Consider the following 25,092-nt stretch of genomic DNA (forward strand, 5'->3'; position numbering starts at 1 on the left):
TTTCAAGGGGAACAGGGTAATGCAGCAGGGAAGGTAAATTCCATTAAAGAGCCTGTACTTGGCCTCATGGATCCAATCACTATTCCTGTCATGAGCCAGTGGGACCTGGAAGAGTGAGCTGACTCATCTCGCGGATGTTGGTGTAATATGAAGTTATAATAACAAACAGCTTTGCAAGAAGTAGCCCGAGTATAATAGGCCCATATCCTTTGTACCACTAGATTATCCACCCGATATTGTTGAGGAAAAATAGTGTTGGAAGTACAGATGAAAAAGTGTTGCTAATATAACATTGTTACTACAAGTTTCAATTGATAACAGGTTTGTACCTTTTCCCTTCATTTTTATGCTATTTTGCACTTTGAGCTATTCTGTTGTCTTCATGTGAGTGTGTGCTGAAACTGGTGTACTGGCCAGGTCTCTCTTGGAAAAGAGATTTTACTCTCAATGGGACTAACCTGGTTAAATAAAGGTAAATGAAATAACAACACTTTACATATTGTTAAGAGGAAATAGTAACTGGGTAGAGGGCTTGCTTATGTTTTACCCACATCGACATACAAACTACTAGATGTATTCAATGAAATCACAAAGAGGCTGGGCCTTGAGGGAAACACATTGATCTGTACTGATTCTGTTTTGGTGACATATATAAATAAATATATAAATATATATATATATATATATATATATATATATATATATATATAGGACAATGATACAAGACGATCCCGTTAAACTTTAACCACTATAGGTCTGTGATGCAAGACCTTTGGATTATTCCATAATTTTTACATTTTTCAGTAAAAACAAAAAAGAAAAGTAATCCATTTCACTGGATTCAACCCTCTTAACATAAATGCTTATGTGAAAATGCTGTTTAACGCATGTCTGCCTTAACCCGTTAAGCTCTAACTTGACCCGAGGAAGTAAAAGATCACAACATCATCAGGCAAAATCTTTTATTTGAAGAGCACTTGTTCACTTTTCTTCATAAACACTTTTCAGATGGCAGATGTTTTATTAAGTCTTGTCACTGAATACATATATCATATGTATAAATACATATATATTTAATATATTTTAATATGTTCTATATATTTTGATATGTTATACATTATATATATACATTATACATTATACATTATATATATATATATATAATACATTGTATATATATAATATATATTATATCAAAATATATTTTATTTTATATGTATATGTGTGGGGGCGTTACGGTGGCGCAGTGGTTAACGCGGTCGCCTCACAGCAAGAAGCTCCTGGGTTCGAGCCCCGGGGTAGTCCAACCTTGGGGATCGTGTGTGTGTGTGTGTGTGTGTGTATGTCGGCCCTGTGTGATGGCCTGGCAGCCTGTCCAGGGTGTCTCCCCACCTGCCAATGACTGCTGGGATAGGCTCCAGCATCCCCGCAACCCTGAGGGCAGGATAAACAGTTCGGATAACAGATGGATGGATGGATGGCTGGATCTATATGTGTAAATACATATATTTACACACACACACGCGCGCGCATGCACTTTCTCAACAGTCTGCTCTCCATATTTGGAGAAGAGTTAGTCTTCACTATATTTCATCACTTTATAAAATGCATTTGATGTAACATTGTGAGACAGTAAATGTATCCATAATTATTTCAACAATGCACAGCTAGAAGTCAAGTTCATTTGTATAACCCAAAAATCACATGTAGTCCATCCTGAAGGGCTTTTTTTTGTAATTGTCCAATATTATATACCAGTTTCATAGTATGTGTGTGCGTATTCATTACATGTCTCTCTGTCCTTCACCAGTATAACACACCAGTTGCCCTGGTCGTGGTAGCTGCTCTGCACTTTAACTCCAGGCACCTGATCACAAAGTTGCTCTAGCTCTCCCTGCTGGAAAACATGGTAATAGCGGTGGAACACCGACGCTGGGTTGGAGCCACCATCAGCGCCAGATTTGGGCTTAGATTCTTGAGGGCTGGAGGCTTGAACAGCATCACTACCTGAACTGGATTTAGATTTGTAAAGAGGGCCGGAAATGGGTGTAAGACTGGTGTCAGGAATTGAATCCAGACTTGTGCATGAACAAGAGACTTGGTTGGAGTCAAAATCAGTGAAAGAATTTGAACATGGTGTTGGTATGGAGTCTGGACGAGGACTTGTGTCTTGGTTAGAACCCAAACCAGGACTGAATTTTGTCTTGGAATCAGGACTGAGGCTATGAGTGGCAGAAACCTGGGCACTAGAAGAGGAATTGTCTGAAGTCATTTGAGATTCCCCTTTCATTTTCTCCTTCCCACTGTTTGCTGCTTTCCCAACTCCTGCTGCTTTCCCCTCTTTTAGATGCCAGGGAACTAAAAGATCTTGGGAGTTGAAGGGCGTGCGATTGGTGTGGACGCTTACTGTCCCACCCGGCACCCCGCTCCTTTCTAATGTGCTGTCCGTGAGCTGCTGGCTCCCAGAATGCTCTTTGCTGCAGTCTTTGAGGTACTTGGACTTCTTCTGCTTGTATTCTTGCTCAAGGGCCCATACATAGATGAGAGCCTGGCCTCCTGGCTTTAGAAGTCTCACCAGCTCCCTCACCGCAGCCAGGCGACGCTCCTATATAACGCATGCACAAGTACACACACGTGTACACACGGCATCTTAGAGTCATTACTAGCAAAATGAAGTGACACATTCTAACCATGATGTGAAATGACCCATGTCAGTGACTCTGTCTGAGTGTCTTTCAGCCCACTTGTGCCTCCCTATGGTTGTCAGTTTGTGTGACTGCCTCTGTGTACTCCCATCTGCCATCTGTGCATGAGTAAGTGGTACATGACTGTCACAGAAATGTAGGCACCCCAGTTTCTTTGTGCACTTGTGTGTGTGTGTGTGTGTGTGTGTGTGTGTGTGTGTGTGTGTGTGTGTGTGTGTGTGCAGTATACCTGTGTAGAAAAGTGGTGTATGACAGCTATAGATATGCAGGCGTCGCAGGTGGCTGTTCGCAGCGGGACATTGAGCGCGTCCGACACAAAGGCCTGGTAACCCCTCTCTGTGCAGATCTGGACTAAGGCACTGCTACGATCACAACCCACCTGTGAGACACAAGACAGACACACGGGCACACACACGTGCATAAATGTACATTTAAAGGCTAAGTTTACAGGCGTCTGGGTAGCGTGGCAGTCGATTCCGTTGCCTACCAACACGGGGCTCGCCGGTTCGAATCCCCGTGTTACCTCCGTCTTGGTCGGGCATCCCTACAGACACGATTGGCTGTGTCTGCGGGTGGGAAGCCAGATGTGGGTACGTGTCCCGGTCGCTGCACTAGCACCTCCTCTGGCCAACCACGGCACCTGTTCAGGGGGGGAGGGGGAACTGGGGGGAATAGCGTGATCCCCCCACGCGCTACGTCCCCCTGGTGAAACTCCTCACTGTCAGGTGAAAAGAAGCAGCTGGCAACTCCACGTGTATTGGAGGAGGCATGTGGTAGTCTGCAGCCCTCCCCGGATCGGCAGAAGGGGTGGAGCAGCGACGAGGTCGGCTCAGAAGAGTGGGGTAATTGGCCAGTTACAATTGGGGAGAAAAAGGGAAAAAAAATTTTTTTAAAAAGGCTAATTTTACGCAGACACTTGTTCTCATTCAATTGTTTCTCGTAACTTTTTCTAAAATGACTACAAAGCTGTCTCGCTTACTTATGTAACTCTCATGTAGCACAATGTAACACTGTCGAGTGACCTAACACACACTCTGGCTTTTTGGTGACTTCAGCCCATTAACTATGCAAGAACTGCATAAACAGAAGCCAGCAGTTTGATGTGGGCTGAGCGAAGGAGGCTGAAAAGGGGGGGGGATAATGCTATAGAGCGAATAGGAGGGAGATATAGACTGACGGATAATGCTATAGAGAGAATAGGAGGGAGATATAGACTGACAAATAATGCTATAGAGAGAATAGGAGGGAGATACAGACTGAAGGATAATGCTATAGAGGATAGGAGGGAGACACAGACTGAAGGCTAATGCTATAGAGGATAGGAGGGAGACACAGACTGAAGGCTAATGCTATAGAGGATAGGAGGGAGACACAGACTGAAGGATAGGGGGAAGGAAAACAGGGAGAGAGGGAGTGTGCACGGATAGAGGGAGATGAGACCGCTTGAAAGGGAGAGGGAGAGACAAAGAAAGATAATGGTGAGGGAGGGGAAGGGGTAGGGAGATGCGGGGAGGATGGAGAGAGAAAGAGGGAGCAGCGTCCGGAGGCTGGAAAGGGAGAACAGAGCACAGGGAGAACGGGGAGCAGTTGTAGTGACTTCAATACACTTTGTTCGCAGGGAGAAAATTTAATTAAGCTTCATGAGTCATGTGATCTCTTCTTCAAAGGGACTGGGGCTAGGGTGGGTGAAGTAAAGCATGCATGCACGCGCACACACATGCAAACACACACACACACACACACACACATGCACGCACACGCCTTCTCACTCGTGCTTCCAGGTACACACAAAAGGTCAAGAATTTGGATTTCAATCAAAAGCTGTGAAGGTTAACGGCATTATTCTGTGATGAGGAGGAGAGAGGAAGGCGAGGCAGGGTGAGCAGAGAAAAGGAGAGAAAAAGAGGAGGGAGAGTGAGAGAGAGAGAGAGAGAGAGAGAGAGAGAGAGAGAGAGAGAGAGAGAGAGAGAGAGAGAGGGCTGGCCTACTTTGAAACCGGAAAGACACAGAGTGCTTTACATCTCACAGCACGCGGGACAGTAATTCATCACTGCCGCTCAGGTGCAAGTCAAGATAAGCTGCTTAAGGGCATCCTCGTCAATTACCCCGCATGCACGAGTAAACAGGGTATTAGCAGTGTAACTGCACCAACGCAAACCATGAACACCAACAGTAATTGGTAGAGGCCGTGCACGCGCCTGCTCGATACCCAGGACGCCGTGGCTAAACTACAGCCGAAACATTTAAGCTTGTCACAGCTCTAATCAAAGCTTAGAGGTTACTGTGAACTTGAGTCAACTCAAAACGGGGTGGCGGATTACGAATAACAACCAGATATTTGTGCACATGTAATGACATCAAGTATGACTGGCGCAGGACTGAGTCCCGAGTCTTACAATATGGAGGCAGAAGCTCTTTGCTTATAGTCACGCTCAAGGCTGGCATAGAAAAGCAAAGTCTTGAGTACTTATACACTGTATTGGCTAACCTGTGACGGCACTCACCGCGATCACTTCCCGGTTGATGCCCAGGTATTTCCCGTTGCCACAGCCCACGTCGGCCAGCACACTTCCTGGTGTGAGTGAGGACAGGAAGTGGCATACCCGGGGCCAGGGAGAGTGGCGCGTGCTGCTGAAGTGAGAGGCAATGGTGTTGTAAACACGGTGCACGTAGAGCTCCTCCAGACGGGCTGCGTCGGCATGGCAACGGGGGAGCGAAGGTGGAGGTGGAGTGGGAGCTGACGGAGCTCCCTGACTATCGCAGGCAGAGGGGAAGGCTATGGGAGAGAAGAAAGCAGTGCTCAGTGGCAAAAGTGAAGCAAACGTTGGCTCATACACTCATATAGGCTGGCTGACATATCAGATATGCATGTTAATAGATTCAGCCACTAACACCTCCATGGTTTGCTCGATCTATCCGTCCCTCCCACTGCAAGAACTACAAACATGGTGGATCACCCATTGTCACTTGTGTGCTGTCAACTCAGCAGTAAACGGTTCCTACTCTTGTAAAAATGGCACCCTCAGACCAAAGCAAACATTAAAAACTACCTCAAATAATATGGGAACACTGGAGCATCCGGGTAGCATAGCGGTCTAGTCCGTTGCCTACCAACACAGGGATCGCCGGTTTGACTCCTTGTATTATCTCCGGCTTGGCCGGGCATCCCTACAGACACAATTGGCTGTGTCTGCGAATGGGAAGCTGGATGTGGGTATGTGTCCTGGTCACTGCACTAGCACCTCCTCTGGTCGGACAGGGCGCCTATTCAGGGGGAGGGAGAAACTGGGGGGAATAGCGTGATCCTCCCACGCGCTACGTCCCCCTGGCAAAACACCTCACTGTCAGGTGAAAGGAAGCGGCTGGCGACTCCACATGTATCGGAGGAGGCATGCGGTAGTCTGCAACCCTCCCCGGATCGGCAGAGGGGGTGGAGCAGCGACCGAGATGCCTCGGAAGAGTCGGGTAATTGGCCAGATACAATTGGGAGGAAAAGGGGGGGGGTATGGGAACATTGTCGCACTATAATATTGATTGTGAAATTGGCAGATCACCTAACAAACAGAAGCATCGTTGCATCATCATCATCACGTTTCAATGCTTTTTCCTGCTTGAGTAGGAATGCGTTTACTGCTGCACAAGTGTTCATCCTACCCAGTCAAAAATTTACACAGTGACCTATGGAGAGAGTCTCAGACCATAGTAAAAATGCCAGTTAGTATTATGTAATCTGACTCCATAGTCCAGATGGGTAAAATATCTATTTATTAATGGAGAATAATCCTAGATTTCAGTTTTAATACACACTTGTACTGGGTAGAAGCTTTAATACACACTCGTACTTGGTAGCAAAATCCTCCATTGAACATGCACTCCTGAGTACTGTGGGCCGCTGGATGGAGCAGGGCACAAAGGCATCAGAGGTAGAGGTTTAAATTCAATTAGGGCAACACAGTCTAAAAATATTTGCCCTCAAGGTAATAAGTGCATTTATATAAAAGTGGCATCAGGTAATAAATATCATGTCTCCTCCTTGTATTAACAATGCACAGAGACAGTCACACACGTAAAAAACACCAACACAAAAACCCGCAGTTTATAAACCTGCAGCATTCTTGCAGGAACCTCCATTAACTAAAAAAGCACAGCTCACCACAGCGGCAGGGCGAGCGCCTGATCTTGCGAAAGGTGAACGAGGTCCTGGTGCCCCTCTTGCTCAGGGTGAGGTTGCTATGGTTACTGATGTCAGAGGATGTGAGAGTCGGGGTTTGCGAGTTGCAGGCTGGCACCGTGTCAAACTTCCTCGGGGTAATACTGAGGAGAGAAAAGCAAATACACCGTGGAACCTCAAATGCAAACAAATGCGGGGGAAACGGAGAGGGGCTTTTAATCAATGGGCAGGGCAGATGTGACAACGCTGTGAGGAGACACTGAGAAAGATATGGATATACTCACACCCTAGATTCACCCAGAGAAAAAGATGCTTAGGGCCTATATGCCCGTAAAAAGAGAATGTTGGTTCTCTACTCTACTCAGCAAGAGAAACAACTTGCTAAACCCTAAAAGCTCTTAGATATGTTCTCTATAATATACACACAGGGTTGCTGTTCTTCCAAAGAAATCATTTTCCAGGGCTTTTCAAGGATATTTTCCATGACTTTTGCTTGGCTATACATGACAGCTGTTGCTCACAGAAGGTCATATTATTCAGTGTTGAGTGTCAGTGGAAGCCTCAACAATCTCTAAAAGCACCGTGTAACTTTTAACTGGTCACAGAACAAACCGCTTGAACCTCGGGCACTGATGTGCAACCTCAGCATCCAAACACATGGGTAGAAACATGCAATCTCAACAAAAGAAATGTGCTAAAAATATGCAAACTCAGCGGGCAAAAACTGGATTTTATAACCTAACTTGCCATTTTTCATGACCGATATTATTTCCAAGACATTTGGTCGATTTTATAATTTTTCCAGATGGTTTCCATGACTGGGAAAACTAGTCTATAAATTTCCAGGATTTTTGAGACACACAGGAACCCTGGCAGAGAAAAAACACATAGGGTAGTTGTATTTTACAAACGCTGTCCAACAAGAAAAAAAGTCGATAACAGAAATGCCTTTAGGTAGAATAAAGTATCAAGAAACGATGTTTCCATGCCTCTGATGTCTCTGAGGGCAGAGAAAATAATCATATTCTTGTTCCCTTTCAAGTGGCTGCATGCAACATACTCAATTTCTGACTCAGAGAAGGAAAAATATAGCCTAGACCAGTCCTCAGGGACCCCCAGTGAATCTGTATTCCGCAGGCGATGATGTTTGCGTATGACATCGTGATCTACATCGAGAGTAGGGTGCAGGTTGAGGAGAGCCTGGAGAGGTGGAGGTATGCAATGGAGAGAGGAAGAATGAAAGTCAGTAGGAGCAAGATGGAATACCTATGCGTGAATGAGAGGGAGGACAGCGGAATGGTGAGGATGCAAGGAGTAGAGGTGACAAAGGCATATGAGTTTAAATACTTGGGGTCAACTGTTCAAAGTAATGGGGAGTGTGGAAGAGAGGTGAAGAAGAGAGTGCAGGCAGGGTGGAGTGGGTGGAGAAGAGTGTCAGGAGTGATTTGCGACAGAAGGGTACCAGCAAGAGTTAAAGATGATTGTGAGACCAGCTATGTTATATGGTTTGGAGACAGTGGCGCTGACTAAAAGACAGGAGGTGGAGCTGGAGGTGGCAGAGTTGAAGATGCTAAGATTTCCATTGGGAGTGATGAAGAAGGACAGGATTAGGAATGATTATATTAGAGGGACCACTCAAGTTGGACGGTTTGAAGACAAAGCAAGAGAGGCAAGATTGAGACGGTTTGGACATGTGTGGAGGAGAGATGCTGGGTATATTGGGAGAAGGATGCTGAATATGGAGCTGCCAGGGAAGAGGAAAAGAGGAAGGCCAAAGAGGAGGTTTATGGATGTGGTGAGGGAAGACATGCAGGTGGCTGGTGTAACAAAGGAAGATGCAGACGACAGGAAGAGATGGAAACAGATGATCTGCTGTGGTGACCCCTAACGGGAGCGGCCGAAAGTAGTAGTAGATTTAAGCCATCTAATCAAGGAGTTTTTTTTTATTTAGTTTTTATTTCAATTTCAACAACTTATACAACTAAATTCACAATTTTTCCTGCTGTTTTTTTTTTCTTCAAATTTTTCAGCTGTACCTATATGGTTTACAGATAATTTAACAAAAGGGAATTAAAAAAAACAAAAGGAAAATAAAAAAATAAATAAATAAAAAACCTTTACTTCAGCTTGAAGTGTTAGTTATAATGGCAGTATAAATTAAAGACATTAATAATTTAAAAAAAAAAGGAAAGGAGGGGTCGGGGTCGGGTCAGGGAGAGGAGTTGTGTATGAATGTGTGTAGTGGTATGGGTGTGTGTATATGCATAAACAGATAAGGTGAATTGAGAAGATAGAGATGCATGTAAGATACAGAATGTACACAAGGGTCTAGAACACCTCACTGTCTCAATATAGTCGTGGCTGGGCTTCACCTTTTAATAAATATCTCTTTCTGAAGTCTCAAAGAGTACGTTATTTGTTCCATCTGATATATTTCCCATACTTTCTCAATCCCTAAATTGTATGTTGGGGGGTATCAAGGAGTTTTTAGACCTGTAACAACAGCTGAATGTATTTAAAGCTGCATTAAGGAATATTTTTGATATTAACGGTGACTCAAATGACTCCCTGTAATGTGAAAGGCTCGCTTGTGCTACTGGTTGCACTGAGAATTAACCCTCCGCTCTACAGTCTGGAAAACGACACCTCCCTCTCAGTCCTCTAAAACCATGGTTAGGCCGCTCACCACTCAGAATCTGACAACGCGGTCTAGGGTGCAAATCTTGGAGAGCAGAGGAAGCAAACAAGTTCTTAGCATGTTAGCACAAGACTCGTATTTACACATCCAAAAATAATACAGCAACACTGATAGTCACTTTTTTTGAGGGGGGCCCCCCCCCTTTTTCTCCCCAATTGTATCCTGCCAATTACCCCACTCTTCCGAGCTGTCCCGGTCACTGCTCCACCCCTTCTGCCAATCCGGGGAGGGTTGCAGACTATCACATGCCTCCGTCGACACATGTGGAGTCGCCAGCTGTTTCTTTTCACCTGACAGTGAGGAGTTTCGCCAGGGGGACGTGACGTGTGGGAGGATCATGCTATTTCCCCCAGTCCCCCCCCCCCGAACAGGCACCCCGGCTGTCCAGAGGAGGCGCTAGTGCAGCGACCAGGACACATACCCACATCCGGCTTCCCACCCGCAGACACGGCCAACTGTATCTGTAGGGGATGCCCGACCGAACCGGAGGTAACATAGGGATTTGAACCAGCGATCCCTGTGTTGGTAGGCAATGGAATAGACTGTTACGCTACCCATAGTGGTAGTCACTTTTGACTCCTTGTGAGCATTATCCCACTGAAAAAAATGGATTGCGAGCATGCTGTATGGTACACTTCGCCTCATCCAGCTTGAACCACCAGACAGAATGGTAAAGTGCAGTACTAGGGGTACCGGAGAACCCGAGTTGGGAAACACTGTCCGACAGCATCTCTCTTACCCATGCGTCCAGAGGAATCTGCTCTCTCCAGCCATCACCAGGAGGCTTCGCCCCGGTAACACCACGGCAGCCACACGACCGTCTGGGTGACGAAATTCCATCACCGTCTGTTGCAACGCATGCACACACACAAACATACACACACATACACACTTAATATAAGTGAAATGCATGCACATGAGCAAAGAAATCATTAAAATCTAGGATTTCCCTCACTGGTGTAGTAAGACCAGCAAACTGAACACCTGAAAGCACTATCCCACAAGCACAAGACACACAACACACAAGTCAAGTCAATTTTATTTGTATAGCCCAATATCACAAATTACAAATTTGCCTCAAGGGGCTTTACAGCAACACAGCATTCTGTCCTTAGACCCTCTCATCGGATAAGGAACAACTCCCTAAAAAAAAAAAACCTTTAACAGGGAGAAAAATTAAGAAGAAACCTCAGGGACAGCAACAGAGGAGGGATCTCTCTCCCAAGATGGACAACATGCAATGGATGTTGTGTTTGCACAATTTACACAATACAACATTGAAAAATGATAACAGAATTATAGTGGAATTATAAAATATAAGAAGAGTATGATGAGGAGGATGCCAAGCATTGTCCAGACCCCACCGGACCCCCACATGACCACCATCACCTTGCTAAGCCAGCTCCCTAATACACTAACACAGACTAAGATCTGTGTAAAAGACGCTTGCCCTGAACTGAGCTATGATGAAGGAAGCTGTGAGTGCCAGAGACGGACAGACGGGCAGACAGGCAGACAGACAGACATTGAAAGAATGTGTGTGTGAATGATGGTGGTTATTGAGGAGGCCGTGCCTCAGGCAAGTCGTCTGAAAATCTAAGCCCGGTGCTGACAGCTCTTTGCTCATGACTGCAGTTGAACAGTATTTATCTTTATTTATTTTTCAAATAGTAGATAATATCCTCTATAGTAGATATCCTCCATATCATCTATAGCAGTAGATACCCTCTATAGCTGGGGGTGATGTTATAAAGACTCTGGTGTTTTCCAATATTAATGAGTCACGTGTGCCTTATGGGCACTTTAAGCCAAAATTCATTTTAATTATTAAATTCAGTTAGCACAATTGAGCATCAGAATTTCAGCTCATTTACCTTTTCAATAAATGAACAGGCGTTTGTTTGGCTGACATAGTTGCTGAGGCATACATAATCATTGCAATAATTTAAGCTCACTGCAACACACAGTAAGAGGAGAACCTCAGCAGCACATGGGAGACGCGCAGCAGAGTCGACTACATCACCACACTACAACACAGATTAGGGATTCCTTTTGTTCACATGAAAAGAAAATTCAAGCAGGGAATGAGTAAAACCAAAGGTTTAACATCTAGTGGCCAAGTATGTAACATATTATGCAATAACTGTGAAATCGTTTTTAAAAAAAAAAATGGAAAAAAGTAATTTGCTCAACAGTTGAACGTAACATCAGCCAGAGGGGAAACCTTGCTGCGTCTGTCATCTCTCTGATAACCGGTGGAAGCGGCCGCCTCTCAACCTTGCTTGGGGCCCGACGCTCCCTTACAGAGCATAACAACATGAGCCCTATTGGGAAATTATGTCTAGCCATCTTAAAAAAATGCATCTCCCTGACTCCTGACAGCTGCAAAATTGGATTTTGTGAACTGGAACAGTATGTGAGGTTCGTGAGAGAGAGAGAGAGAGAGAGAGAGAGAGAGAGAGAGAGAGAGAGAGAGAGAGAGAGAGAGAGAGAGAGAGAGAATGTGTATACATAGCATGAAAAAATTATGAAGTCTTTCTCCCGAATCACAAGATAAATTGTACACACAGTGTAAAGGCTATTTTCCGGAGTGCCTGTCTGGAAAGTAGTAGCCAATCAATATAGCTGGCGGAATGTTGCCAAATCAATGATGGTGCTGCTACGTTACAATACCAGACACCCCCCCCCCCATCTCTCTCTCTCTCTCTTGCTCTCTCGTTGAAAGTTGAACATATTTTGGCCCGAGGAATTTTATTCTGCATTAAATTTCCACATTTTACCATCTTACTCGTATACTTTTGTTCAAAGGGATTTAAAAAGAGTCAGCAACTATATCACCATCAATCATATCATAGCCAAGAGTGTAGCCAAGAGTGTATTGTACCTAACATGTCATGTAACTGTGCAGTGAGTAGGTCACCGATAGTGATATGAGTAATAGAAAATCCAAAATTAACTGCACAACGAATAGAAAAATATTATCACAGTAGTGCTTAGACCATCTGTGGATTAAAGAAGACCTAGAAAAGTCAAAGTTTTAAGGCTTTTTGTGAATGAAATAAGCAAGTTTGGAGCCCAGATGGAAGATGGCAGTTCATTCCACCATTTTGGGGCGAGATGACATAGAAGTCCAGACCCACAGCAAAAAGCAGCATAGACAGGAGCCTTCCAGCAGTAGAACCAAGAGCTGCATACATGTTAATATGGGTGTGCAGGTAAGTTGATGCAGTTTCTTGGCCTGCCTGGAAAGCCAGCAGCAAGGTTTCGAACTTTATGAAGACAGCAACTAGAACTCAGTGAAAGGATGGATCGAGAGGCGAGACGTTTGCACATCTTGGCAAGCTGTTTGTTCTGGATTCTTTGCAGCTCTTGGACTACACACAGGCTGGTAAACCAGTAGGAAGCGCATTGCAATAGTCTAAACCAAGAGATGAGCAGAACCTGGACCGGTAGCTGTGTAGCATGCTCCGATATGTAAAGTTTGATCTTGTGGATGTTATGCAGGGCAAAGCAGAAGGGTCAACCACAAAGTGGTGAGAAAACGAGAGCCGGCTCTCGATCAACCCGGAGGATCCATTCCTTGCCGATCAAAAGTGTATGATTGTCCATGTGATACACCTGATCAATATGTCAATATGTCCCTGTGGATGGAGAATTTGGAAGAGATGACCATCTGCTCTGTTTTGGACGTCCTACTTCAGGACCTGCACTGCTGTCATACATGCAAATTCTGAATAACCCAAACAAGCTAAAATGGCAGACATATAAGGTAAACGCAGTGCCAAGGAAGAATTGGGACATCTTCTGCATCCAGGAGTGTGGTAAAGGTCGGTGAACCAGAATGCTGAAGCATAAAAGAACGGCCCTAACCCTAACAAATTCTGCTGAAATTCTTTAATTGAGCAAGCCAATAGTTTCACTGGCAGTCAAGGTTGCTGGTGTCATGGTCCTTTTCTCATGGTGAAGGACCCAGATGTAGCGGTCCTCAGTGTCAGTGGTACATACCATGGCTTACTGGGTATACTGTCAAATTCTGAAATGGTGTCGGAGAGAGCTTATGATAGATGAGTTAACATCATCTTCTCTGGCAACAGCTTTTTTTTTTTTGGACATTCCAGCTCTCTCAACAAGACAACATTGCACTGTGTCAAGACTTGAGACATCAGGCATTTTGTTGTGCTGAAAAACAACTGCACATTTTAGAGTGGCTTCTTATTGCCTCTCAACACACAAGCACACCTGTGAAACAATCATACTGCTGTTTAATCAGTATCTTAGTATGCGTCAGCCATCGGAAGGATGGATTATATTGGCAAAGGAGAAATGCCCTATGAATGGATGTAACAACTATGTGGTAGCATTGAGAGAAATAAGAATTTTATGCACATACAAAACTAGGATGATTTATTTTAGTACATAAATAGTGGGGCGTCCGGGTGGTGTAGCGGTCTAGTCCGCTGCCTACCAACACAGGGATCTTCGGTTTGAATCCCTGTGTTACCTCCGGCTTGGTCGGCGTCCCTACAGACACAATTGGCCATGTCTGTGGGTAGGAAGCCGGATGTGGGTATGTGTCCTGGTCGCTGCACTAATGCCTCCCCTGGTTGGTCAGGGGGGCCTGTTCGGGGGGGGAGGGGGAACTGGGGTGAATAGCGTGATCATCCCACACGCTACGTCCCCCTGGCGAAACTCCTCACTGTCAGGTGAAAAGAAGCGGCTGGCGACTCCACATGCATCAGAGGAGGTATGTGGTAGTCTGCAGCCCTCCCCGGATCGGCAGAGGGGGTGCAGCAGCGACTGGGGTGGCTCGGAAGAGCGGAGTAATTGGCCGGGTACAATTAGGGAGAAAAAGGGGGGGGGAAAAAACACCCCCTAAAAAAAAAAACATAGTGATCAACAACATGTGTCAAAAGGCATATTTTTGCTTTTTTGTTTCTCTGTTGTCAATGGTTATGACCATGGAGATCAGGGGCGTGTGTGTGTGTGTGTGTGTGTGTGTGTGTGTGTGTGCACGCACATGCTTGTCTGTGTGTGTTGGTGTGACAGTGTGTATCGCACATGAACACACATGCTCTGATCTTTCCTCTCCGTCATGCCATGGGATGGAGGAATCACCCTGGTTGCGTACGAGTAGGGGAAACGGCATTAATTTCACTGATCCAATGCCAACACACACACACACAGGAACAAAAACGTGTCAGTAACCTTTTACTATTTACACCCATTCACAACCATTGCCTTATGTCAATTAGGAGTGATGAGAAATAACAGCCTTCCTATTCCCACTTATTACATCGCTTCACCTTTCAGTATTTTATCTTCATCTTTTCTCATTAACAGAATACAATGAGTTTCATTGACTGTAGCTCTTCGGCACTGTAATTCTAATGGGGATTGATAAAGATGGAGGAGAGGAGACCCGAGATCGTATCGTCAAACATCTTCATACGTTCATGACTAACTGATTTGCGGCTTACCTTGGCTCCTAAGCTGAGGGAGAGTATAGTGTCCTCAAAGGCAGAGTGAGTGTCCACATGAGGAGGGATACCTGCAGACGATGGAAATGCACACATAGCCGATAAGACAACATTCAAAATCAGAACAAAATATCAGCCTGCCTTCAAATAAATATGGATGAAAGTACAGGAGAGTAAGCTTGCTTCCCTTTTTAGGTTTTGCTGGCTAACATGAACTGTATCGTCCAAACAAAAAGGTCCCTTGAGATATGTGAGAATGTGTATCGTTAAGAATCAAATTCTGAAAATGACCAATCTTCTACTGTCTGGTTTTTAAAATGATCAGTTAGGACCCCAGAGGAAGTGAGGAAATTATCGCTGCTTTGGACTGATCCAAACTCGACAGTTACGCGTGAGTAGACCTTGGCCATAAAGTGTGACTACAAATTCATAATTTTTCAAGGTGGTTTGAGAAAACCAACCCTAAGAATTCTTAAAGGCACAAATGAATCAGAAACTGCTCATCAGGGAAACACGAGAAGCCACTGCCACCTTGTGGAGAATTTAAGCACATCCTACTGGCTTACATTTAAGCCGCCAAATCCACCAAGTCACCTTTAAGAGAGGGTCCATTATCAAAACTGTATTGTTCCACGGGTTAATCCTGGACTAAGCGAAAATAAACGAGTAATCAGGCCCTTGTGGAAAATGCACGCGATTAGGTAATTGGGGATACTTGGTGTATATTTAATCAATACAGTTATTTTGGAAATAAACATGAACAAACTCACCCTGCCCTGACTGGTACTGGTTGACAGTCAGCTGGTCAGGCATGGTGCCCATGTGCCCGTCCCTCATGCAGCGCTGCAGTATAGGCACACACTCCTCAGGAATACCTGGACGGAATAACGCGGCACACAAGCATGCACAAATAACAGGTGCACATCAAAAAGCATGTACGTACACACACGCACACACACACGCACGCACACACACACACACGCATGCACGCACATGTCTGAAATCATTAGGAATGAAACTGAGTAAAGCAATACAACAAAACACAGCAGTTATCGTTTCCAGCCCATTTAGGAATTCCTCAGTGTAAAATTGTTTTCAAAATTATGTGCAACCTGAAGTTTATCCAAAATGAACAAATGAAGGCCAAAGGAAGCATTATGAGCACAACAGACACAGGAACTGCAAATGCTATCAAGCTCAGGTTCAAAATCTGAACGTACTCACATTTATAAATTCCCTTTTAAACACTATCACTGTGCTATGCATCACGTACAGGTGAAAACAGAATAGTAAGGAGAGGGCTCCCTTGATTTCAGTGAAAAATCAAATAAATCAATATTCTGCTATAGCAGTGAAAATCTTAGCATGCGATACGAGGGTGGGGGGGGGCTTTCTGTTGGGGATTTTCCTAAACAAGTGCAAGAATTTTACAATACACAAATAACTGAATCTTTTGTTTATAAATTATCTTCATTTCCAGATCCTTGTGTTTACATCTGAATCTTTGTTAGAAAATCCCAAGTATGGGGCATCTGGGTAGCGTAGCGGTCTATTCCGTTGCCTACCAACACGGGATTGGCGGTTCGAATCCCTGTGTTGCCTCTGGCTTGGTCGGGCATCTCTACAGACACAATTGGCCGTGTCTGTGGGTGGGAAGTCGGATGTGGGTATGTGTCCTGGTCGCTACACTAGCGCCTCCTCTGGTTGGTTCTGTTCAGGATGGAGGGGGAACTGGGGGTAACAGCGTGATCCTCCCACGTGCTACGTCCCCCTGGCGAAACTCCTCACTGTCAGGTGAAAAGAAGCAGCTGGCGACTGACTCCACACGTATTGGAGGAGGCATGTGGTAGTCTGCAGCCTTCCCCGGATCAGTAGAGGGGGTGGAGCAGCGACCGGGACGGCTCGGAAGAGTGGGATAATTGGCTGGATACAATTGGGGAGAAAAAGGGGGACCCCCCCCCCAAAAAAAAGAGAAAAAAGAAAACCCCAAGTAGCAGTTTGAGTGGGTGGGGAGGGAGAGGGAGAGAGAGAGAGAGAGAGAGAGAGAGAGAGAGAGAGAGAGAGAGAGAGAGAGAGAGAGAGAGAGAGAGAGAGAGAGAGAGAGAGAGAGAGAGAGAGAGAGACTTGACAAGCTGTAAAATACTCACCGGCAGATAATGGTTTGTCTTTGTCGACATTGTTGTTATCATAGCGAAATTCATAGCCGTAATGCTTCACTCTTCTGTGTTTCAAAGCTTTCTGAGCTAAAAGACAAACCAAGAAGAAAATGAAATGACTGACCAAAAACACAACAACTGATTGTTCCCATTTCTGAATCTCTGTTTCTCATCTCCTAATCCCAGTGTACACTAGAAGGTTGCAGAGAGAGCTATAATGACTCAGATTTCTAAGATGGGTTATTTCAGCTGGGTTTTTTTTAATTTAATATATATATACATTTAAATTAGCTAAATCTGCAAAAATAATATTTTTTTCATGTAGTTTGCCCATGTTTATATTTAAAAAGGTTTGAGGGTTCAATTAATGTTAAGACACAGACTTGGCTGACTCGGAAGCCACACTGACAATATTTTTTTTGGAATAAGCCAAATTACAAAAATATGCCTCCTCACCCAAACCTTTAGGGTCATGGGTTGCTCTTATTGGGAAATTAGATTATTAATGTTACTGCTGGAATCTGTGAATCATGCTTTGATGGGCTGCACCGACTAACACACAGAAAGAAGCCTCATGCAGGCAGAGCTCTCTGAAGCTGGAGTTACAGATAATTCATGAAGTCAATACTTTGTGAAACTAGAACTGTTGTTTATTTTCTACTGCATCACACTGGACTCTACATAAGGATTTATCTCATTCAATGGAATTCTACAAATGATCTGTGGAGGGTGGCAGTATGCCTTTGCAGAAGAGGAATCAGGAATCAGGAACACTTGTTTGTCATTTCAAGACAGACAAAACACATATCCAAACTACAGAAGAAGAACTAACTAAACTGAACTAAGAAGAGGAAGAAGAAGAAGACAAAGAATATAAGATGAAGAAGAAGAAGAAGACGGCTGCAACTGTCTCAGAAATATGTGGTTAAAAAGCGTTAGAAAATGCAAAATTGGAAACTTAAAAGAGCTGCAATACAGTCATCAGAGAGCTGCATGAGGCTCATGAGCCGCGGTCTGAGAGTACCACTGTGTTAAGATTAGGCTACAAAAGAGCTACTAAGAGTTGTGTTGAGATTTAAAATAAGTGTGGATATGAAAGGGAGTGCAGGCATGGTAAAGACGCAAAGAACATTGCATAATTAAAAAAAAAACATTTTGTACTGCCTCACCAGTGACGTCAACATTCATGGAGGACCAGTCAACAGCAGCCAGTAGCACAGCCTCTTCCTCCGGAGACACAAAGTCCTCCACCAACACTAAGCCCGCTGGCAGGGAAGCACCGACCTCTGATTCACAGGATACTGCAAGGACACACACACAAATAAGGTCTATTAGCTGCTACTGCATGGAGATGTACATGTACGCACAGACTTCACTGGTTACTACATTGTGATATTTCTTGTATGAATGCATAAACATGAATAAAAGAATACAATCTATTTTGCAGAGGAATAGACATCCTCTGTAAAGGAATATGCATAATCACACCTAATTAGACAAGTTACTCGAGACAAACTCGCCTCACTGGCACAAATTTATGGAGATGTATGCAAATGTGTGCCTGGGTGTCTCATAAATGTGTGGCAATACCACATACACATACAAACAAACATATTTATTTAAATTTAAATAAATTTAAATTTAAACGTATTAAATTTGTTATATTTAAATACAAATTTAAAACAATTATTAAGGGAGATACATATTTAGATACATATGCATACAAACCAAAACAGAAACTAGTATTGTAAAAAAATGAACATTGTGATTTGGCCCCGATACCAGCATCATGATTCTGACTCTAAAACAATAGGCCTCTTGCAAATACATGCTCTTGAGTTTTTTTATTTTTTTTTTATTTCTCATTTGTTCTTGCAAGAAATGGGAAATAGAAATAAATGTCAGATTCACAAAATGTTAACCAGCCAATTTTGTTATTACATATACTGAAAATGGCATGTTAAATGCCACTTCATCATCATCAGCAGTCACTCGGGGTCAAGTATGACTGTCCTCCTTCTAGGTCCTTGAGGGTCTTCAGGTGGGCATAGAGGCCGATCATGGAGCCGCATATTTTGGGGCACTGTGGGCAAGGGTGAGAAGAAGTGGTCGAGGATGTGGCTTGGGCCTTTCCGGTAGCATGCTCCTTTTTGAGTCTGCGTTTGTTTTCAGCAGCGCAGTGGAGGTCATGGTTGTAGCACCCAGCACCCTCATGGACAGCCAGCCTCAAGGCCTCCCTGTTTTCTGTTGCTTGTTCAGGTCTTGTTTGTGTTAAGGTCGATGCCAAACCTTTTGATGTGGACCTTGATGTTATCTTTATATATTGCTCTTTTTGTCCTCCTGGGGCACGGGGTCCTGTCACGAGCTGAGAGTAAAGGACTTGTTTTAGGAGGTGAGAGTCAGACATGCGGAGGACATGGCCGGTGCATCTCAGCTGATGTTGTGCGATGGTGGCAGTAATAATAGGCTATTGGCCTCCTCAAGGATGCTGAAGTTGGTGCGCTTATCCTTCCAGCTGATCTTAAAGATCTTCCTGAGGCATCGCCGTTGGCATGCCTCGAGTGCCTTCAGGTGCCTGCTATATGTGGTCCAAGTTTCTGACCCATACAGTAGGGTGGGCAGCACTACTGCTTTGTACACCAGAATTTTTGTTCTGGCAGGAAGGTCACGATTTTCAAAAACCCTTTCACTCAATCTTGACAAGGCCTGGCTGACACAACTGAGACGATGGTGTATTTCAATACAAATGTTGGCTTTGGAGGACAGAAGGCTGCCAAGATATGGGAACTGTTCCACGTTTTCAAGTCTGGTGTTGTGTACAAATATGGATGGGGGGCAGAGCAGGCATATTTCTGCGGGTTGGGGTTTGGAAGAGGATCTTGGTCTTTTTTATGTTAATGACCAGACAAGCTGCTTGTATGCCTTTGCAAGGGCATAACTCTCCCAACACTGGCGATTGTACAGAAAACGGCTTGTAACAGGTGTCTGAAATTCAGATTTGACCAGAAATGTAAAGCGCTTTGAGTGGCTGTTGCAGCTAGAAAGGCGCTATATAAAATGCAACTTGATTGATTGATTCAGTATACTCTGTAGTTCCTCAAAGGAATTGAATCAAGTGCCACTGGACTTGGTATATATCCGTGAAGACGTTTCGCCTCTCATCCAAGAGGCTTCATCAGTTCGTGCCTTTCTGACTAGACCAAGCTAGTCTGGCTGGCTGGTGATGACATCGTCAGCTGCAACACAAGCTGACAATGTGCCCAGCAGCACTCAGGCCCAACGGGAAGAACACAAACACCTGAGGGGAGCTTTAAAAACCTGCGGCTACCCCAGTTGGACCTTCGTGAAAACTGCAACACGTTCCAAAAAGACCAACCGGGTGAGCGATGAGGAGAAAAGGAACAGAAGGAATAGCACAGTCATCCCGTATGTTTCTGGGGTCTCCGAGAAACTCAGGAGAATTTTCAACAAACACAGCATCCCGGCATACTTCAAACCCAGCAACACACTCCGACAAAGACTGGTTCATCCCAAAGACCGTGTACCACACACCCAGAAAAGCAATCTGGTGTATGCCGTACAATGCAATGAGGATTGCACTGACCTATACATAGGAGAAACCAAACAACCACTACACAAACGGATGGCCCAACACAGAAGGCCAAACTCCTCAGGACAAGACTCAGCAGTTTATCTACACCTAAAGGAGAAGACACACTCCTTCGAGGACAGCAACATACACATTTTGGACAGGAAAGATAGATGGTTTGAAAGAGGGGTGAAGGAAGCCATCTATGCGAAACTGGAAAAACTATCCCTCAACAGAGGAGGAGGTCTGCCACACCACCTATCTCCCACTTACAATGCCATCCTTTCATCTCTACCCAGGAGACTCAAGAAGCTTAGCCTCCAAGAACAACAGTCGGTCACTAACGGCTCCAACGACTCATGACCACTGAATGGAGCACTAACGAAATCGAAACTAACACCCCCAAAGACCCATCGCTGCTTAACATCGGATCACAAAGAGCCACGCATATCAATACCTCTGATAACGACGGGCGTTGCTAAACGTCAGAACACAAAGAGCCATGGACATCGTTAGCTCTGATAACGACTCCAAAGAGGATAAATATCTGAGTTTCATCACCAGCCATTCAGACTAGCTTGGTCTAGTCAGAAAGGCACGAACTGATGAAGCCTCTTGGATGAGAGGCGAAACGTCTTCACGGACATATACCAAGTCCAGTTGCACTCAATTCAATTCCTTTGGATAACCATGACCTGGATGAATGAGAACATTCACAGACATCTGTAGTTCCTCTTTTACGAGGGACACTAAGGCACTGTCAACAGCTTACTGCAGCTCTATGATGGATATGGTGGTGGTTTTATCTTTAACCCTGAATCTGTTTATATTCAGGAGATTCCCATCAGTCCTGTACATGATTTTGACTCCCTGAGGCAGATTGGGACCCATGAGGTGGAGGATGGTGGCAGTGAAGACTGAGAACAGGGTTGGGGCAATGACACAGCCTTGTTTAACTCCTGTGTGGACCTTGAAGGACTGTCTTGTCTCCATAACTGCTGAGTACTCTAGCTGACATATCATCATGTAGTAGTTGTAGTACTCTGATATATTTGTCAGAGCAGCCTATGTTTGACAGAACTAGCCAGTAGGCCTGGTGGTTTATGGAATCAAAAGCTTTGGTTAAGTCTATGAAGGCCATGCACAATGGTCGATTCTGTTCCTGGGTTTTTTCTTGGAGTTGATAAGCAGTAAAAGTCATGTCCACGGTGTATCTGTTAGGACAAAAACCACTCTTGGATTCTGGCAGAATTTCCTCTCATATAGCTTGTTTGCAGTCACATGATTCTGATGACGTGCGAGATTCAGATGGAGGGCAGGAAGTGAAAAGCAGAATGGACGAGATGAAGCTAGTTTAGCCCGAACTGTGCTAGTTTAGACGATCTTATGAGAGAAAAGTATAAACAGAAAGTAAGATATGTTGGACGTGATCCTTATCTATGAAGAGTGATTTTTTTGACGAAGTTGTCACTGCACACACACACATTGTCTGACTCCGCTCCTCCCAGCCACAGATGACGGTTTGCAAGCCATTTTTGCGGTGTTTTCAGTTAATTTCTTGCATGAGAGCCAGGTTGGGAATTTTTGCCAGGACACCGGGGAACCCTCTACTCTTTGCGATAAGTGCCGTAGGATCTTTAATGACCACAGTAGGTCAGAACCTCGGTTTAACATCTCATCCGAGGGAGAGCATCTCCTACAGCACAATGTCCCCATCACCGCACTGGGATTTTTTTTTAAAATTAGGACCAGAGGGAAGACTGCCCCCTACTGGTCCACCAACACCACTTATGGCAGCAACTCAAGTTTTCCCAGGAGGTCTCTAAGTACTAGCCAAGCCCATACCTGCTTAGCTTCCGTCATTTGGCAGAGCCAGGGTACATGTTGGTATGGCTGCCAGCTGTAGCAATGAAGCCTCTGGTATCCCCAGCATCTGCAAGGTGCTTGATCTCATGGGCCTTCTTCGGCAGTACACCGTTCAGGTCAATTGCTGGATTGATTGTCCATGAGGGTTTGTATGTTCCAGGCTCCAAAATATATGAGTTTCTGTTTCTGGCCACATGGTGGTGATCCCTCTGGATGCGGTGGTCCAGACAGGAGGTATGAGGCAGACTATGTTTAGGGTACCTTTTCTAGCCCCCTCCCCAACTGGGGTGAGCAGAGCGGATCCTAAATAGGGCTGCTCAGTTGTAGATGCAGCAGCCGAGAAGCCCCTCTGCCTCAGTCCCAGGGCTTAGTGACTGATCCTACACCCACTACCTGTGTCCCAGGCTGTGGCTAGGGGCTACCAGATTTCACTGTCCTGTCCCCATCACCTCTTCCTGATCACCACAGGGCTTTGTCCCAGGATGTTTATGGGTTAATCCTTGCGTGAGGATGCCTGCAGATGACAGCTTTTTACATGGAGAGGCTGACGCACCTGCAGCCACCACACGGTCCTTGGCAGAGGGTGGCCAGAGTCCAATGGCATGGAAAACCAAGATGACAGGGGACCAATCATGTTGCAGCCTTCATCTGCCTTCACTGGCATTGTGACCTGAAGACATCTTCCGCCAGTTCTGCTGGTGAGGTCTTTGTTGGATCGCGCTTTGTGTGGAACCTCCCCCTTGACCTATCCACCTTGGATGCCCCTACCAGGAGCCAAGCTACGGACAGCATAACTTGTGGGATCATTAGTACACGGAAGCTTCTCCGTCATCACAAGGTGGCAATCCAGGAGAAGAAAATGCCACTTAAATGCCACTTATTCGTACATTAAACTTGTATGCCAGCACATATATCAGATTCATAAAATGTTCTTAACTGCCCAATTATGTTCTTGAATATATCGGAAATGTTAAATGCCCCTTATTCATACATTAAACATGTATGCCAGAACACCTTCACTGAGCATGGTAAATGCCTAAAAAAGACCATACAAAACAGCTGATTTTTAATGTTATGTGTGGAAAAAAAGAGGAATTTGAACAGTTGATAAGCTGCTACCTATACATTTAGACATGCTGCCGACATAAAGCTCTAACAGAGCACTACAACCTTCAAAACAGAGCATGCTATTAACCTAAGTCACGATTTTCTCGTGAAAAGTGAGATATCAAATTTGGAGGAATACAGAAATTATAAAGATTTTACAACTGGTGAATTTTATGAAAGTTCCAATGTCAATAAAAGCTTCATCCCTGTTAGGAGCCACTGTGATTTTATGTGTGTGTGTGTATATATACACACACACACACACACACACAAAACTCAGGCACTGACACAAACACAAAGACATAGACCCAACCTGTATTTGCTGGACAACCATAATAAATAAACAGAGACAGTAAGTGTCCGTTTACTCAATGCTTATGACAGGTACCTGAGTTGACATAGGTGAGGTATAGTGTGACACTGTTCTCACCACACTGCAGCTGAAGACCGTTCAGGCGAGCATGGGCTTTTTGTGCGACGTCCTCTGACCTGAAAGTAGATAACCATTGTATCTCATACGGGAAGTGTAGCAAGTGTGAAAATAACATCATAAAGAAGATCTACGTTTACACTCACAAAGAAAAGGAGAAAGCCTTACATTTTAACGAACACAATGACTTAAAAAAAAGAAGTCTGAGGTGGTGGCAAACCAAGTTAGATCATAATACCGCTCATCTGCACCTGTAGGTCACAAACGCATAGGGTTTGTGAGGGGGCATGGCGAGATTCTCCAACTCTCCCATTTCCTTCAGTGCTGCAAACAACCGCTCTCGACTGACCCCATTCCCCAACCCACCGTTGGCCACCACCAGACTCTAGAGAGGAGACAAGACGTTACAGGAAAGTCACTCAAAAGTATGGCAAACAGACAATAACACACAAACACTGAGACAGCTGTTATATCAAAATGCAATGACGGTAAAGACATGAATGCATTTTCCTCTTGATAAAGCTTAATTAATCGCTTGAGCTGTAGAGTGGCAACGGATTAGTTGAACTGGTTTTAACTCAAAAGTAAGCAGATGTCAGTCATTTCAAGCTAGCTTGCCATCGCGCCCAGCAGCTGCCGGCTCCTCTATACGGACGTCTTTTTTTATTGATTTATTTATTTTACCTTGGTAGGCTGCGATGCTGTGGGGATACCCTCGTGTTTTAGTAAGGTGTGGCTGACTTTTATTTGTTTTCGAAGACGTTTTTTAGCCTCTTTACTCATTTTGACAGCCTTCACGTCGTCAACGCAGGTATCCATGGTACGACAGTTTATCTAGTCCGGGTGAAACAAGACGTAAAGCGTCGCTCGTTCCGCAATGGCCCAGTCGAGTC

The 25,092-nt window shown here is 44.7% G+C and overlaps 1 protein-coding gene across 3 annotated transcripts; it reads right to left on the minus strand.

Annotated features, from left to right (window-relative positions):
• Positions 1 to 1,717: 1,717 nt before the first annotated feature.
• Positions 1,718 to 25,018, minus strand: alkbh8 (alkB homolog 8, tRNA methyltransferase). 3 transcript variants are annotated; one of them, XM_056284037.1, is made up of 14 exons: positions 24,884 to 25,018; positions 24,451 to 24,584; positions 24,158 to 24,258; positions 18,377 to 18,508; positions 17,199 to 17,294; positions 15,822 to 15,926; positions 15,052 to 15,122; positions 10,314 to 10,420; positions 6,859 to 7,019; positions 5,210 to 5,481; positions 2,935 to 3,084; positions 2,342 to 2,605; positions 2,188 to 2,215; positions 1,718 to 1,974 (listed from the first exon to the last, which is right to left on the minus strand). In XM_056284037.1, exons 1-14 carry the CDS (start codon positions 25,016 to 25,018, stop codon positions 1,748 to 1,750), a joined length of 1,983 nt encoding a protein of 660 aa, XP_056140012.1. In that variant the 3' UTR covers positions 1,718 to 1,747. The 3 variants fall into 3 exon arrangements, with proteins under 3 accessions (XP_056140012.1, XP_056140011.1, XP_056140010.1); XM_056284036.1 differs by having other exon boundaries at positions 1,718 to 2,007; positions 2,158 to 2,605; XM_056284035.1 differs by having other exon boundaries at positions 1,718 to 2,605.
• Positions 25,019 to 25,092: the final 74 nt, after the last annotated feature.

Source organism: Lampris incognitus, chromosome 7 (assembly GCF_029633865.1).
Source record: "Lampris incognitus isolate fLamInc1 chromosome 7, fLamInc1.hap2, whole genome shotgun sequence".
Taxonomy (NCBI): Eukaryota; Metazoa; Chordata; class Actinopteri; order Lampriformes; family Lampridae; genus Lampris; species Lampris incognitus.